Source organism: Echinops telfairi, unplaced genomic scaffold (assembly GCF_000313985.2).
Source record: "Echinops telfairi isolate 266 unplaced genomic scaffold, ASM31398v2 ScPeMD7_18;HRSCAF=68, whole genome shotgun sequence".
In the NCBI taxonomy this organism is placed as follows: domain Eukaryota; kingdom Metazoa; phylum Chordata; class Mammalia; order Afrosoricida; family Tenrecidae; genus Echinops; species Echinops telfairi.
In genome coordinates, this window is record NW_022103915.1 from 43,063,309 (window position 1) to 43,080,613 (window position 17,305).

At 38.2% G+C, this 17,305-nt stretch overlaps 1 protein-coding gene across 1 annotated transcript in view; it reads left to right on the forward strand.

Annotated features, from left to right (window-relative positions):
- KCNH5 (potassium voltage-gated channel subfamily H member 5) overlaps positions 1 to 17,305 on the forward strand; it is a 356,634-nt gene that overhangs the window by 67,697 nt on the left and 271,632 nt on the right. Inside the window, exon 5 of the mRNA XM_004698639.2 lies at positions 17,130 to 17,245. Within this exon, the coding sequence (XP_004698696.1) occupies positions 17,130 to 17,245 (116 nt within the window). The remainder of the gene's footprint in view (positions 1 to 17,129; positions 17,246 to 17,305) is intronic.

Genomic DNA, 17,305 nt, shown 5'->3' on the forward strand with positions numbered 1-17,305 from the left:
GCTTAAGTGGAGAGCAAATGTTTTGAGAATGATGAGGGCAATGAATGTACAAATGTGCTTTACACAATTGATGTGTGTATGGATTGTAATAAAAGTTGTATGAGCCCATAATAAAATGATTTAAAAAAAAGAAATCGAGGATACTTAGATGTATAGAAACAGTAACTGGATAGGGGCATGGCAGGCAGGGATGGGGGAAATAGGGAGCTAACAACAATGAATATGAGAAGAAAATGTTTTGAGATTGTGGTGATGATTTCATAAGTCTTAATATGATTGAATGATTAAATTGTATGCTATGTGGAAAAAATTTCAAATGAAGTACTGATATATTACAGCATAATATATTGAAAACATTATGCTAAATGAAAAACACCAGTCACAGAATTCTATATAGTGTCTTATTCAATTTACATGAAATATTCAGAATCATCTGTAAAGACCAAAAGTATATCAGTGGTCTCCTCGGATGAGTGGTATGGGTTCAGTGGGGGAAGAGAAAGGGAGTGGCTGCTATTGCATATAGGTCTTCTTTGGGGTCAGTGGTAAAAGAATTCTGGAAATTGTGATGTTTCACAATCCTTTATGCACGTTTTTAATAAATACAACATCACTGAATTCTTCATGGACCAGAGAATAATACTGCTTAGAACGGAGTTCTCACCTGGAGGTCCTGTTAAGTACAATTTGCTGAGCTCCAACACAGAGTTTCTGTTTCAGCAGGTCTGGAGTGGGGCCTGAGAGTCTTTATTTCTACCAAATACAAGGTGATGATGGTGCTGCTTGGCCAGACCATAACTTGAGAACAGCCAATGCAGAGAAACATGGACCTCAGTAGCTCTGTGTTGTAGGATGGTTTAATAATATTCAAGAAGTATGGTGTTACATTCACCATCAGAAAGGATAGTTCAAGATTTTTCTTGGAGTACAATGATGCCTGTGATGAGATAATATCTGCCCACATACAAGGTAATTCTTCCAATACAACTATTACTCACATTTAGGCACCGACCACTGAAGCTAGTGATGAAGAAATAGAAGAATTCTACCGCTGTCCTCAGTCTGAAATTGATCAAACAAGTAATCAAGATACATCGATTATTATTGGTGTTTGGAATGTAAATGCTGGAAACAAAGAGGAAACAACAGTCGTTAGAAAATATGACCTTGGTGACAGAAACAAATGGTCAAATTTTGCAAGCTCACTGATGCCTTCTTCACAAAGGGTGACTCTCTGTATGGGCATCTACAGGTAAAATACATGGAAATCAAATTGATGACATCTGCAGGAAGAGAAAATGGAGACATTGAATTGCATCGGCTAAAAGGAAGGCAGGATCAACCGTGGAATAAACTATCAAGTGTTCATCTGTAAATTCAGGTTGAAGCTGAAGAAAGTGGAAATAGTTCATAAGAACCAAAATAAGACCTTGAGTATATCTCACATGGATTTCCAGAATATCTCAAGAATAGTTGTGATGCATTGGACACTAATGACAGAAGACCTGATGAGTTGTGGGATAATATCAAGACCATTATACATTAAAAATTCAGGAAATAAAGAAAGGATCAACGTGGTTGTCAGAAGAGACTCTGACTCATGCTCTTAATCATAGAGTAGCTAAGGCAAGATGAAGAAATGATGACGTAAAAGAGAAACAGAAAATTGAATGGACAATTTCAATGGGCAGCCCAAGAAAGCAAAGTAAAATACTATAATGAAATGTGCAAAGACCTACAGTTGGAAAACCAAAAAGGAAGAATGCAACTAGCATATTTAAAAATACTAAAGAAAAACATTCAGGCCTTGAGTAGTAATATTGGAAGATTCAATGCGCAAACTATTGAATGATGTAGGAAGCAACCAAAGAACATGGAAAGAATACACCGAGTCACTGTACCAAAAATAACTAGATGGTGTTTAATCATTTCAAGAGGTAGCATATGATCAAGAACTAATGGCATTGAAGGAAGAAGTACAAGGTGCAAACTGCACTGAGGACCTAAAACAAGGCTCCAGGAATTAATGAAATATCAATTGAAATATTTCAGCAAGCTGATACAGCTCTGGAAGCACTTAGTCATCTATGCCAAGAAATTTGGAATTCAACTACCTTGCCAACTGATTGGAAGAGATCCATATTTGTAGCCATTCCAAAGAAAGGTGACCCAATAGAATATGCAAATTAGAGAACACTATCATTGATATCACATGCAAGTAATATTTTGCAGAAGACCATTGAACAATAGTTGCAGCAGTTCAGTGACAAAGAACTGCTAGAAATTCAGGGTGGATTCAGAAGAGGTCTTGGAACAAACAATATCATCGTTGAAGTCAGCTAGATCTTGGCTGAAAGTAGATACTGCCAGAAAGATGCTTCCTTGTGTTTTATTGATTACACAAAGGAATCCAACTGTGTGGATCACAACAAATTAAGGATAATTTGAGAAGAATGGGTATTCCAGAACACTTCATGTGCTCATGTGGAACTTGTATATGGATCAGGTAGCAGTTGTGTGAATAGAAGAAGGGAATACTATGTGGTTTAAAATCAGAAAAGTGTGTGACAGGGTTGTATCCTTTGTCCATACTAATTAATTTACATGCTGAGCATATCATCAGAGAAGTTGGATTACATGAAGAAGAATGTGGCATTTGGATTGGAGGAAGGCTTATTAACACCCTTCCCTAGACAGATGATCCAACCTTGTTTGCTGAAAGTGAAAGGACTTGAAGCATTTACTGATGAAGAGAAAGTATTACAGCTTTTAATATGGATTAGAATTTCATGTAAAGACTGCAAACATCCTCACTGAGCCAGGAGCTAACATCATGAAAATTGGAGAAAAGATTAAAGTTGTCAAGCATTTCCTCTTGGTTGATCCACAATCAATGCTAACGGAAGCAGAAATCAAGAGATCAAAGGGTGCCTTGCATTGGGTAAATCTGTTGCTCAAGACATCTTTAAAGTTTTAAAAATCAAGAATGTTACTTTGAGGAAGAAGATGTGCCTTATCCAAGCCATGGTATTTTCATTCACCTTACATACATTGAATAAGGATGACCAAAGGAGAATCAATGCATTTGAATATGGAAATTAACATGGGCTGTCAAAAGAACAAACAAGTCCATTTCGGAAGATGTACAGACAGATTGTGCTTTAGAAGCAAGGATGGCGAGAGTCCTTCTCACATGCTTTGGACATTTTATCAGGAGAGACCAATAGTGGGGCAAGGGAAAGGAGGAAGACCCTCATCAGACTAAGTGACACAGTGGTTACAACAATGGGCTCAAATGTAACAGTTATGTAGCACAAGACTGGACAGTGTTTTTCTCTGTTGTACAGATGGTGGCTATGAGTCGGGACCAACTGGATAACACCTAACAGAAACTTAAAAGTTTTCTGATTTTCTGTTTAAGCCAAGATCCTTCTGATGCCAGCAACGGTAGTTCTTGCTCCACATTCTGTTCTGAGTCTGACTTGAGTTTCTGGCAGCTTCCTGATGATGTACAGCTGCAACTACATTTGAATGATCGTCAGAAAAACTCTATTTGCCTGTGCTATTAATCATACTGCTACATAATATCCCCATTCTGTTGGGTCTCTTTGTTTTGGAATGGGCACAAATATGTATCGCTTCCTGTCAGTTGACTAGGTTATTGCCTTCCTAATATCTTGGCATAGATGAGTGAGTGCTTCCAGTGCTTAATAAGTTTGGTGAACTATTTCATCTGATATTCTGTTAATTTCTGGAGACTTGCCTTTAGCTAATGCTTTCAGTGTAGCTTGGATTTCTTCTTTTGATGCCATCTGTTCTTGATTATATGGTTGACTATGGACCAGTTCTTTTTGGGCAGTGGCTCCATTCCTTCCATCTTCGTTTGATGCTGCTTGCTTTGTTCAATATCTCCCTGCAGAGTCCTTAAAATTTTTGTTAATTCTTTCACCTTGAGATGTCCTGAGTGTGTTCTTCCTTTGGGGCCTTCTTATTCCAGGTCTTTGTACATTTCATTTTACTTTGTCTTCTTGATCTTCCCTTTGTAATTTTCTATTCACATTTTACTTCATAATTCCTTCCATTCACTTCAGCTCATCTGTCTGTCTGTTGTACTATAGTGCTTGGATGTTTCTTCAATGATGTCAGCGATGTCACTGGTATTTCAAATATCAAGAGGAGCACCCATGGTGAATACATTTCAGGGGGATTTCCAGACTATAAAGAGACTAGAGAGAAGGAATAGACTACCCGTATTGGAGAGACTAACTTGCATCGCGGCAGAACACTCACATATGCTGGAAGAGAGTTCCTTCGGTTGCACAGCACTCAGCGTATGACTGGGGATGAGTTGCTTTCTCAAAATAGAGTTGACATTCATGAAGTGAATGGATAAAGTTTGCAAAACATTCAGTTACTGATGGACACAATTAAAAATGAGAAAAAATAACCACAAACATCTATTAAGGATCAGAAGAAGAAATATAACAACTATGAATCTAAGAAAATTGGAAATTGTTAGAAAGAAAATGAAATGCATGTGGATAGCCCAGGCTTTAGTGTCCTGAAGTGGATTGCTATTGCCCATTTTGAGTCAGACAATCACATGCCTTACTATGCTTGGGATGACAAGTTTAAAGAGGAATGGAATGAAATTAATCATAATTAAGAACATTTTAGGATATACTTGAAATAGAATGCTGTCTATGATAGCATAATATGGGTACACATTCAAGGAAATCCAGTCAATACAATTGTTATTCAAATTTATACACCAACCACTAAAGCTAGTGATCAAGAAATCAAGGAATTCTACCAATGTCTTCAGCCTGAAATTGATCAATCAAAATGCATGGATAATTATTGCTGATTGGAATGCAAAAGTTGGAAACCAAGAAGAAGAAATAGTAGTTGGAAAATATAACATTGGTAATAAAAACAGAGCTGGAAATTTCATGATAGAATTTTGCAAGACCAAAGATTTCTTTATCAAAAATGCCCTTATTGTCAACAACACAAATGGCAACTACACATGTGGACATTTCCAGATGAAATAGATAGGCATCAAACTGGCTACATCGCTGGGAAGAGGCATTGGAGAAACTCAATATCAGCAACTAAAAAAGGCAAAGAGCCCACTGTGGAACAGACCATCAATTGCTCATATGTAAGTTCAGGTTAAAGCTGAAGAAATGGAAATGAGCCCATGGGATCCATAGTACAATCTAATCCTAGAGTATATCCCATCTGAATTTTGAGAACTTCTCAAGAACACATTTGATGCAGAATACTAACAGAATGCCCGATGGATTGTGGGATAACACCAAGAACATCATACATGAAGAAATAAATTGAAAAGGGAAAGAAGAAATCAGAGTGGATATTAGAAGGACTTTGAAACTTGCTCTTGAATGTAGAGCAGATAAAGCAAATTAATTAGGTCTTTTCAGTTTATTATTTTAAGGCCCATTAAATAAAATATATGTGTATTAAATCTAACCACATGTTATACCTACCACCAAATGAATACTGATTTAAGAAAACATTGCATCTAAAATTTTAAAAATATTTTTATCTAAGCATATAGATCGAGCCAGCTACATGGGTTTGTATATGGTGATGTGTAGAAATTTCCTGTTGAACTTTCTTGGAAATTTTAATTCTTTTTGATCAAGAGGCTCATATTATCATTTTGCTCTGGTTTCAAATTATGTAGCTGGTACTATCTGAGTATGAGGAAGAGCTTTTCTCCCAGAGAGCCTTGAAGCTGTCTTCTGATATCTCATTTCCTCTTCTTAGCTTTGGGATTCTATAAGCAGGATATCTCAACCTCTGAGACATGAGGAAACTCAAACAGCTTAATTCAGTCAATGTCCACAGAAAGAAAGTGGTGAGGAAAAAGGGGAAATGGTTTCAATAGGAATTAACGATGTCATTAACAGAGGGGTGAAGTATTAGATGACTATTCATTTCTCTTGTTTAATTGATTTTACTGCACTTTAGAAGTTGGAAAAGCACCAATGAAGGGTTGATTTGTAGTTTTCAACTTAATGACCGACCGTGTTTGTGTTTATTGGCCCTCACCTCTATCTTTCTGCATCCCCATCTCAGAATCCCAGACTCTTTGCCAGGTACAGACCCGTTTGAATGCATACTCATTCTCCCAAATAACGATATCCCGGAAGAACTCTAGACAACCCAGATCAATCTAATTAGGTCCTTTCAATTTATTATTTAGGTCCATTAAGTAAAAAAAATATATATATTAAAGTTAACTCTGTGTTATAATACCAATCACCAAATACATTTTATTTTAAGAAAATAGTGGATTTCAAAATTTAAAAAAATATCTACATCATGGATTTTCATTCTATAATGTGTAGAAATTCTCTGTTGAACTTTTTGAACTTTTAAATTATTTTTAATCAAGAGGCTCATATTTCACTTTGAGTTATGAGTTTCATAGAAGTGAAATTCAAATTTATAGGGAACACCATATTTAAATTGTGAAAAAGAATAGCATAAAACATGTCTTTCCTGTGCTTGAATTTGTAGAGAGGGAGCTTATTTTAAATAGACTTGTATTTTGAGACTTGTATACACCTTTCAAATGCATAATAGATTACAACAAAAAGCATTGCACCTTGCAACTATCCATGGTGCCTATAAGCTATTTTCATTTATTGATGGGAGCTATAAATTTAAAATGAAAACTTCAATAGAAATAAAATATTTATGCCATTAAATAATAATTCTATTATACAGATAAAGGTAGTAGTATAGGAAGGCATGTTTTAGAAATGTGGTATAATAATATAGATGTATTTCCTGAATGCATGAGTAAAGGAAGCTATGGAGCTTTGGGGAAATAGGAGATGAGATTTCATAACAATGTCCAAGTGATTTGGGTCTAGGGGACTAACCCTGGATACTGCAGACTGCTTTTTATTTAGCTTTTAGTACTGGCATTATTTGAAGTGAGCCTTTCTGTCACTCTTATAGAAAGATTTCATTTCCCTAGCTTTACTGTTACTGTTTCTTTCCTTTTTTCTAACACAGAATACTGATGAATGCACACTATGACGAGGCACTCTTCTAGGTCCTCCAGATAAAAGCCCCTTCCCTCACATCTTATGAAAAGGTGCACATGTGAGGAAACGGACATACATAAAGTGTAATGTATATCAGCACATATGTATATGTAATTTTAGTACGTATAAATATATATCATTTTCTTCAGATTGCTTTCATGTGTTCAGTAAAGTAGACAATAAAGATGGTCTTCCCCTGGCAGTAAGGACCGTGAAGCAGATGAGGTGAAGACGGATGTTTGAGGAAAGAGAAGTAAGCGTGGCGTGCCTTACTGAGGAGAGTGGAGCAGTACGTGGACATGGGAAACGTGGGAGGGTTGCTGGGCAGCACAAAGGCCCACTTGTCGCTCTCTCATCCATTGCCAGTAAGGCGATTCTGAGCCAGAGTGATCTGAGAAGGAGAGTAGAACCTCCCCTTTGGGTTTTCGAGACTGTTCATCTTTACAAGAGCAGATGCCTATCTTTCTCTTATGGAGCACAAGGTGGGTTCAAAAGGCTGACCTTGTGATTAGAAGCCAACTTGTACCTTGCTCTGCCACCAGGGCTGGGTGTGAATTTCACTAATATCTGTAAGCATGGTGCTGTGTTTTACTCCATCTATGCTTAGATAAAGGGGCATAGATGCAAAAGTAGTTGGAAAATTGGCTTTCACGCGAGTTGGGATGTGGTCAGATGAGTAAGACAGGTGAATCAAGAAGCTGTAGCATCAGAGAAGGAGCAGGGATTTAAGGTATTTGCAAAGGATTAAATTTAGGATCTTTGCAAAAATTTAAAGAAATCATTAGAGAGTTAAATTTCTGCATAGGTGTGGGAAAGAGTCTCTCAGGATTCGAAGTAGGCAGGTAGTTTTACAAAATGGAAAAATCAGGATGGAAGTTAAAAGAAAGGGCTTTTACCCTTCTTAATGTGAGAAGGGACCAGTGCTAAGAGCAAGGGTTATAGTCGTGTGAGAACTGACCATCAATCCCTTTCAATTTGTATTGGTATTTTACCAAGAAAATTAGGCACAGAGTTGAAAGAACTGAAGGAATTGGCTAATTCTGAATTTTATTTTAGAATCCTACCTGGAATAATAACTGTAACATATAATACCCACCAGCTAATTTGAGTGCAGTTATTCCTCATAATGAATTCTATTGTCATCAGAATTTCATTCTGAATTAATTTTTTTCCCTTTAATCTGAATGGAACTGGGTAATGTCAATAGTGCCTTTAAATTATACCATGATGGATTATAGCAAAAGACATTGAAATGGGAGGATACCAGCTTGGATAGAGTAAATAATATGTACCAGAAACTTTATATTCATTATTGCTCTATGCTAGAATTGTGAAAATTGGTATTATAACCTCCATGTACTCTTGACAATTTCATGCTCAGAGTCTGACTGACCTTAAACCTTATCTTTTCTTCATTGGCTCATGTTGCCTCATTTATTCCTCTGACAACTTATTGTTGAGGTTTATGGTTATTTTAATCCCCTACTCTCTTTTCTCCTTACAAAAACTAAGCACAAGTTATGGGCACTTTGATTCTTATACAAATATATGGTTTTGAACCAAAGAAATGTAATGATCATAATTTAACGGAAAAAGTCTTTTGCTCCTAATATTGAGATCTTGGAACTGTTGTTTAAATAATCAGTCAGTGATACTTGATACATCATTTACAACAATACAAAGGGGAAGATTACAGCTAAGAAAGCCATTCTGTTGATGGGCTATATGTATTCAGAAAGAGATAGCAAAAATAAATGCCCATTTATATGTATAATATTTTCAAACTGACTCCCAAACTGCCAAGATATTTGCAGTGTAAAATATCCTATGCCAAACAGTAATGACACCTTAGCACCAATAATTGATATAAAATAACGCAAAAGCACAAACACACACACACACACACACACACACAGCCCCCTAAAACACCATACCCTATCAACTGAGTATGAAAGTAGTAGCAACCTTTCCCTTGTGGGAAGTCAATGGTTCACTTTAGAGAGGAAATGACAAATGGAATATGAATAATGATACTTTGCAGTCTCTTTGGACAAGAGTATAATTGTTTATCTAAGCCCTTTTCTTATAGATTAGAATCTTGTGTTGCAGTCTAGTAGATTGATTTAACCGCTTCTGTAGCTTCCTATTATTCTCAAGATTATGGAGTCCACGACAAGGATGTTAATTGCAGCGCAATAGAGCTAAATTAATATTTTATTAAAAAGGCTTTGGCATTCTAAGCTTTTAGGAGAACAAATGTTTTCATAATGCCATGGACAACTTATAGAGCTAGTATTAGGCTCTTCCTATTCAGCTGTCTGTTCACATTACCTTATATCGACCACATCTAAGTAACATCAGTGAACTGTGCTGAATAATCAGTCATGCAGTTGGATTTCTGTAAAAGTGAGATCAGTAAATGTATCTCTGGGAAAAGTTAGAACTGCTGAATGTGTCTTTTTCTTGTGACCTAGACAATGTGACTGTTCAACTTCTTCAAAGTTTGACTGTACAGTGGGGGTTGGTGAGTTAATAACACAGGCCATTCTTAAGGAATAAGGAAATTCACTGTGGCATGGTAGTGCTACTAAAATTCCAAAAATCACTACATGTTTATTAAGAAAAGACATGATATAGCAAAGTGTGGTGAAGAAATCAGATGGCGCCCAATTATCAAAAAAATAGCATCTGGATTCTTAAAGACTTGTCTTAAAACAAGCAATAATCTAAGTGAGGTGATAGTTAAATCCACACAGAAGAAGCACACTAGCTCGTGTGATCCAAGGATTGTAAATAATAAGATCCAAGACTGGAGGAGGGAGCAAAACTAGAGCTTAAATTCTGAGTACCTGGTTTGCGAAAGGCTATGGATGACAGTGAAAGCCTCAAATCCAGTAACAGCATCCCCTCTGACCATTGACCAGGAATGTGAATAGCTTTGCTCTCAAATAGAATGCATTAGAAAGTGGATTAAGACTGATGTAGTTCAGTTAAAATTTAACACTTTATAATTTTTTCCCTTTTGACCTATCTTAAATTTGTTTTAGTTTTCATTATTTTTGGCTTTCTTTTTGATTGCGGTATTTCTGTTTTATTTTATAATTGTTGTTGGAGGATTTATATGTTTTTCTTTATATGAAATCCAAGATATGTAACTATAGAGACGGTAGCTAGATTGTTAATTTCTTGGGGTTGTGGTGGAGGAGATTGGGAGGAGGTGGGGCGCTAACAATAATGAGTACAAGAATGAGGAAAAGGTTCTAAAATTGACTGTGGTGGTGACTACAGAGCTTAAAATATATGTTTGAACCCTTTAAATATATGATATGGGAATTATATGTCAATAAAACTGAAAAAAGTTAAATTACATAAAATTGAAAAAGGAGAGCCTGTGCGGGGTCAGGAAGGAGCAAATAAACTATTTCTCTGAGATGATAGAGTTGGAGACAAGAACCAGCTGCTATTGCGGGTAAGTCTAGATGGGGGAGACGAGAAATTGCTGGTGAGTCTAGAGGGAAGATAAGATAAGTTGAAGGGTATGCCCTTGATGGATTCTGTTTTGTCAATGAAATGGGAGGCAAGCTAATCTGATGAAATGAGGAGACAGGCAATTACAGTGGGGTTGGGAAATGGGCTACATGTTAGCACCAGTGGCCCCCAGGAAGCTCTAACAGAGCAAAGATTCTTGAGCAGCTCTGAGAGCGCATCTTTGAGGGTGCCTGTTGATTTAAATGTGATAGTAAACATTCTTGACTTAGTACTGGTTCTCCAGCTTCCAGGACATTTTAATATCAAAACTCAAATGGTTCCTCAGTTTGATAATCATTTCTAGCTTTGGTTTCTTTAAGACGGAAAAATCCTTGCCATATCTTTCCTCCTAAATTTTTCTTTTCTAGTTGAACTCTCCCTCACTCCCCACCACCATGTTTCTTTTTCTGTTAACAGTTTTCAAATTCTCCTTTGATGGGCAGAATTAAAATCCTCCCTAAATCCAGTACTCCTTCCCCAATCTATGCTGCCACACATTTCCTGTCCAAAGCTCTTCTTTCATTGGAGAGATGAATTATGCTAACACTTGATAAGAATCGAATGTATTTCTTTCTTTATATTTAAATTTTACCTATATACTACTGATATTTTATAAATTTAGTCATTTACTCATTCATTCACTCTGTAAAAGTGTATCTAGTTCCCACTATATGTCAGTTTTGGTACCAGACAGCCAGGAATAGAAAGAATATGATCTTCCCTCTAAAAATCATTTCAGGTAGTGAGTCCTCCTTTGAGGGTAATTGGCTTTGTGGAAACACATTCAGAATGAAGAGTTCGTGTGGTCGTTTACTCAGTTTCTTTATGTTATTGAATCAATGATAGTCCTGCTGTTACCCATGGAGAAAAATGCACGTGTTCTGTTTTTCATTTTTAATTAATGTCTCTTTTTGGGAACATAGACTAAGTTAAGGAAAAGGGATAGAATACTCCTTAGTTAGTTTGCTTCATGTATAAAACAAGTTACATAAGAAACATATTTGAACACGTTTTATTTTAATATTTAAGTTAGGAACTACAGCTTCCTCATTAATCAACTGAATCGTATGTTCATGGTGCTTGAAACAGAAAATCCGAGGTTGATCGGCTCTCATTGCCATATTTCTACCAGCTTACATATTTGCTTCCCACGTGAGTGGTCTGAAAGCACAGGTGCCATTTGATGATTTGTCATTTCATTCCCTGAGAAAGAGGAACACCCTTGACCAGGTGAATCGACAGTGTGTACGACAATGGACTTAGAGGTAATAAGAAGTGCAAGAATGGCGCAGCACCACGTGGTGCTTCCTTCTGTTGGGATTAGGGTCTCTCTGAGTCAGAACCCACTATAAGGCACCTAACAAGAACAGCAGCACTGGTTCACATGGTCTTGCTAAGTTATAATTTGTAAGGCTAGGGTATGATAATTTTGTGTTTAAATAGTGAAAGTGGAAAATAAATGTCAATTTTCTGGGCTAGAAAACTGGAAAAATCTTGTAGTAGTCACTGAGACCAGAGATACGCTCATGATACTAGGCGGCAGGATGGGGAGACTGGGGACAGATAGTACTGAAAGAATGTTTTGAAATGTCCAGTTATAGATGCCCATACTTCCTCTTCGTCGGGGCGACCATTGACGGACTAAATACATGTCTTACACTTCGAAGAAAAGCCTAGATTGGGAATATAGATTGTCTATTGGTCCTTTATAAGATGTTGTCTTTCATTTCTGGTATTTCTTTTTTTCATTAGCTCATTTTATAGGGTTAAGATTGGGGTTGACACAATTCTAAATGTCTAACACTTGTGTTTACTTGTTTCATTTAATAGGATAGAATCTGTTAATGAGTGAGAAATAAGGCCTTCAATCAATTGATGCCAATTTGCTTCTCTTTTCCAGTTCAGTTATTGCATATTTGCTGATTTGTAGAGGGTGCTGATTTGGTAGGACAATGCGAACATAGATTAAGCCAGAATTTGTATTAATATAGTAGCAAAGTATACCTCTCACATACACTGTATAGTTGGAAAGAAAGTTATTATCTGCCCCTCGTCTCTCACTTCACCTTTTTTCACATTGTTTGAAATTTCACCATTATATCAAGTGTCATTCTTTTGACCCATCAGAAATTTTCATTTTTTTAAAGATAATTTTATTGGGGGCTCTTACAGCTCCTATAACAATCCATCCATCCATTGTTTCAAGTATATTTATACATATGCTGCCATCATTATTTTCTGAACATTTACTTTCTATTTGAGCCCTTGGTATCAGCTTTTTTTACCCCCTCCTCACTGTCATGACCCCTTGATAAATTATAAATTAGTATTAATTTCATATCTCACACAAGCTGCTGTCTCTCTTCCCCCGCAATTTCTCCCCCTCTCTTCCCCCACCTTCCCCCTACACTCCTGGTATGGCTACTCCCATTTCTGTTCCTGAGGGGTTTATCTGACCTGGATTCCGTGTGTCCTGAGCTCTTATCTATACTGTGTACATGCTTTGACCTAGCCCGTAGTGTAAGGCAGGATTGGGGTCAAGATAGTAAGGGGTGAGGAAGCCTCAAGGAACCAGAGGAAAATTGTGTTTTTCATCAGTGCTATGCTTCACTCTGGTTGACTCATCCTTTCCTGTGACCCTCTGTGAGGGGAAGTCCCATTGTCTAAAGATGGCTTTTGTGTCTCTGCTCTGATCCCCCTCATTCTCAAAAAAATGGTTTTTTTGTGTGTGTTTGTTTTGGCTCTTCTGATGCCTGCTACCAGATCCCATTAACATCTCATGATTGCACAAGCTGGTGTGCTTCTTCCGTGTGGCCTTGTTGCTTCTCTGCTACATGGCCGCTTGTTTACCTTCAAGCCTTTTAGACCCAAATGCTGTATCTTTTAATATTCAGGCACCATCAGCATTCTTTACCACATTTTCTTGGACACTCATTTTGTCTTCAGCAATCGATCATGCTGGGAGGGTGAGCATCACAGAATGCCAGGTTGTTAGAACAAATGTTCTTGCATTGAGGGAGGGCTTGAGCAGAGGTCCAAAGTTCATCCACTTCCTCAATGTACTGCCATCTAAATATATGTACCTATGCCAATACCTCTATTTTTAGGAATTACTATATTTACATATTTACACCTGTTTGCACTTCGATCCATAGCTTTGCTTCCTAGATCTTTCCTCTGTTTCCTTTTACCTTCCCCCTTTCCAATCATCATGATCGCCTTTCTTCTGCCTCTTAGTACTTCCTTTCAGCTAGCTTGCTGTTTCTCCAACACCCCCAGGATCTCTACGTCCTCCTTGTTGATGATTTTAATTCCCTAGTTGTTCCCCTGTCTATGGCATTGTTTGCTCACCGCTCCCCCACTTTTCTCCCCCCAAGTCCCTCCAGAACCATCGGTCCTGTTGCTTTCTGCTCGGGCTTGCTTCCTATGCCTGTCTTAAATAGGTAGGCAAACCAGCAATAACATAGACAATACAAAAAGAAAACAAGAAATTGACTAAAAAGCGGGGGGAAAAAGGAAAAAAAATATATGAAGAAAAATACTAATACCTAGCCAAAACCTCCAAAAAAAAAAGCATAGATAATTCCAGGTCTGTCTGCTGACCTTTAAGACTCTCTCCCCACCAGTCCTGAGGGGCTCTGGGAACTGCCTTGCCTAGCCTGAAGTCTATTTTGGGCTTTGTGACTTGGCTTTGCTCCCCTTGCTGATCTGTCATGTTCCCTTCTTGTTTCACCCCCCTGTGGGGGTTCAGAGTGGACTCACTCCCCTCCATGTGTCCCCAGTATTGTCCTCTGTCACGGTAGGTTCCAGCAAGGGGTCTTCATGTCTTGAGCTGGTGTCGGCCCTACAGTCCTCTCTGTGCTTTAGCAGCTCCGTGCAGGGACATTGTCCTTAGGGCTTGGGTTGTCGCTACGGGGTCTAAAACCTCACTCTCTTTTTTTTCTTCTTGGTTTGCTTCCTTGTGGGCATGGGTTGCCAGCCCCTCTCCCAAACCTGTAGGTTCAGTGTTGTCCTCTGTAGCACATCCTTCTAGGGAGGGAGTCCGTTTGGCTGTGATTGGGGCTGGCCCTGTAGTCCACTCTGTTCGTGCATTGTTCCTTGTGGGCTCTGCATGCACACTCCAATTCTGTGTGACATAACCAATACTCTCCCCCTGGCGGGGTTAGTGCCCTGCTCCTCCATCGTCCTCCCCCTTTCTCCCTCTTTTCTCCCTCCCCTTCCCCCCTTTCCCCTTCTTTATGTTGGAATGACATGCACATCCTTGGGTTTGGCCTGTCCCCCACCTGACTGCCTGTACCTCAACCTGTATAGCGTGAGATAAGTGACCTTTCTTCTATTCCTACTCTGCTGATGATACTGACCTCAGTGGACTCATGTGGTACTTATCCTTTTGCGATTGGCTAGCTTCACTTAGCAGATTTTCCTCCAACTCTTCCCACGAGGCAACGTGCTTCGTGCGATCATCAGTGCTTTTTAGTGATGCGTCGGACTCCATTCTGTGTATGTGCCAGAGTTTTTAAATCCACTCCGCTGTCAAAGGAAATTTAGGTTGTTTTCAAGGAATTTTTCATTTTTAAGGGCTGCTTGGCAAATGCTCTAGGGAATAGTGGTTGTTAGATGTCATCTCATTGGTTCTGACTCACAGTGACCCTGTGCACAACAGAACAAACCGCCACACAGCCTTGTGTCATTATCACAATAATTTTTAATGTTTGAGCCCATTTTGCAGCCACTGTGTCAATCTGTCTTATCAAGGTTCTTTTTTTCATAGTCCCTCTCCTCTACCAAGGATGCTGCCCTTCTCCAGGGACTGGTCTCTCCTGGTAACAGTTCCCAAGTATGTGAGACAAGTTACACCATCCTTGCCTCTAAGGAGCATTCTGGCTGTACTGCTTCCAAGAAAAATGCGTTTGTTCTTTTGGCAGGCCATGGTACTTTCATTATTTGTCTCTAGCATCATCATTCAAATGCATTGATTCTTCTTAGTCTTCCTTATTCAGTGATCAACTTTCACGTGATATGAGGCAATTAAAAATACCGTGGTGTGTGTCAGGTGCACCTTAGTCCTCAAAGTCATTTCCTAGCTTTTCAATGCTTAAAGAGGTCTTGTGCCTCAGATTTACCCAAAGCACTACACTGTTTGATCTCTTGACTGTTGCTTCCAGGAACATTGCTTGTGGATCCAAACAAGAGGAGTTCCTTGACACCTTCAATCTTCTCTTCATCTCTCTTGTTGATCTAGTTGTAAGGATTTTGACTTCTTTTTACATAGAGTCATAATCTCTGCTGAAGACTGAAATCCCTGATTTTCATCAGCAAGTGCTACAAGCCTTCTTACTTTCAGAGTGCTAGGTTGTGAAGGGTATTTTCAGAGAAATTATGAGAGATTAATTCTTCACAGACTCTTCAAAGGGATCAGAGTTGTAAAAGAAGCTCAGGGAAAGGAAAATTGAGACAGGAGAAAAATATGATGATATTGTTCTATTTTTTCATTACTCCTTGACATCTCCTTGAATAAATGATGTTAATAATGGCAATTGGAGGCCTCAGAAGATATATCTTCCCCATTAAATTTAGATTCCTTTCCACGAGAAGTTAGTGCTATTTCAGAAAACAGGATTAAAGATTCTAGGTATTCCAAAAGAAATTTTTAGAAATACAGCAATTGGTAATGTGAAAAAGATAATAGTTTGCTATGTTACAAGGAAAGTGGAGTTGTGTACTAAGACCCATTATATGCGAGCCAATGTAGCAGACCTGACTAGATAAAAATTGTGACTTATTCTCTTATATGTACATACTAGTGTGCACACGAATATTAGTGTTATAGCAATGCATGTACATAGTATGCACACATTATATGTACATAGTATGCACACAAATATTAGTGTTATAGCAGCTGCTGTAACAAATCCCAGCGTTTAGTGTTGTACCACAATCGAAGCAGATTCTTTACTCAAACAATAGTCCAAGGTAGTTGCTTCTGGCTGCCATATAACATTCTTCCCTGTAGGGATTCAATGCTTTTCCCACCTTTAGGGCAAACCAGGAAATAAAATTTGATTTTGAAATTGCTTCTTAAGTCTTGGCTTGAAAGGGATGCATATTGCTTCTGTACGTTCCGTTGGCAAGAGTTATGACATGGGTCTATATAGAGGTAAGGAAGGATGGGAAATTTATTCCCTGGCTGGGAATGCAGTCACTATTTCCCAGTGACAAATGTATATAATGTAAAAGGGAGTGCTGACATTTGCGAACAGCTAGCTGCCTTGCCAAAGGTACTATACCTATAATAGTTTGAGCAGGATACAAAGGTTATGCATAAAAGTCATCCTTGTATCACTGCTGCCCCCCAAATATATGGTAATCCTTATGTGGTATCAAATGTTTTAGATTTACCTTTTTCATGAATTCTGGCTGCTATGCAATTTGTGAAAATCCTGTGGATCTTATGGAGAACCTTAGATTCCGTATTTGTGTGAAAATCTGAGATTTTCTTTCCTTCTTTTTAAGGTTGGACAAAATTTGCCCGATTGACACGGGCTTTGACGAATAGCCGCAGTGTTTTGCAGCAGCTCACGCCCATGAATAAGACAGAGGTGGCCCACAAGCACTCAAGATTAGCTGAAGTAAGTGTGAGACTAACTTCGCTTCCCAATATAGTGGTGGTACTTACCTTTCCCCCCCCC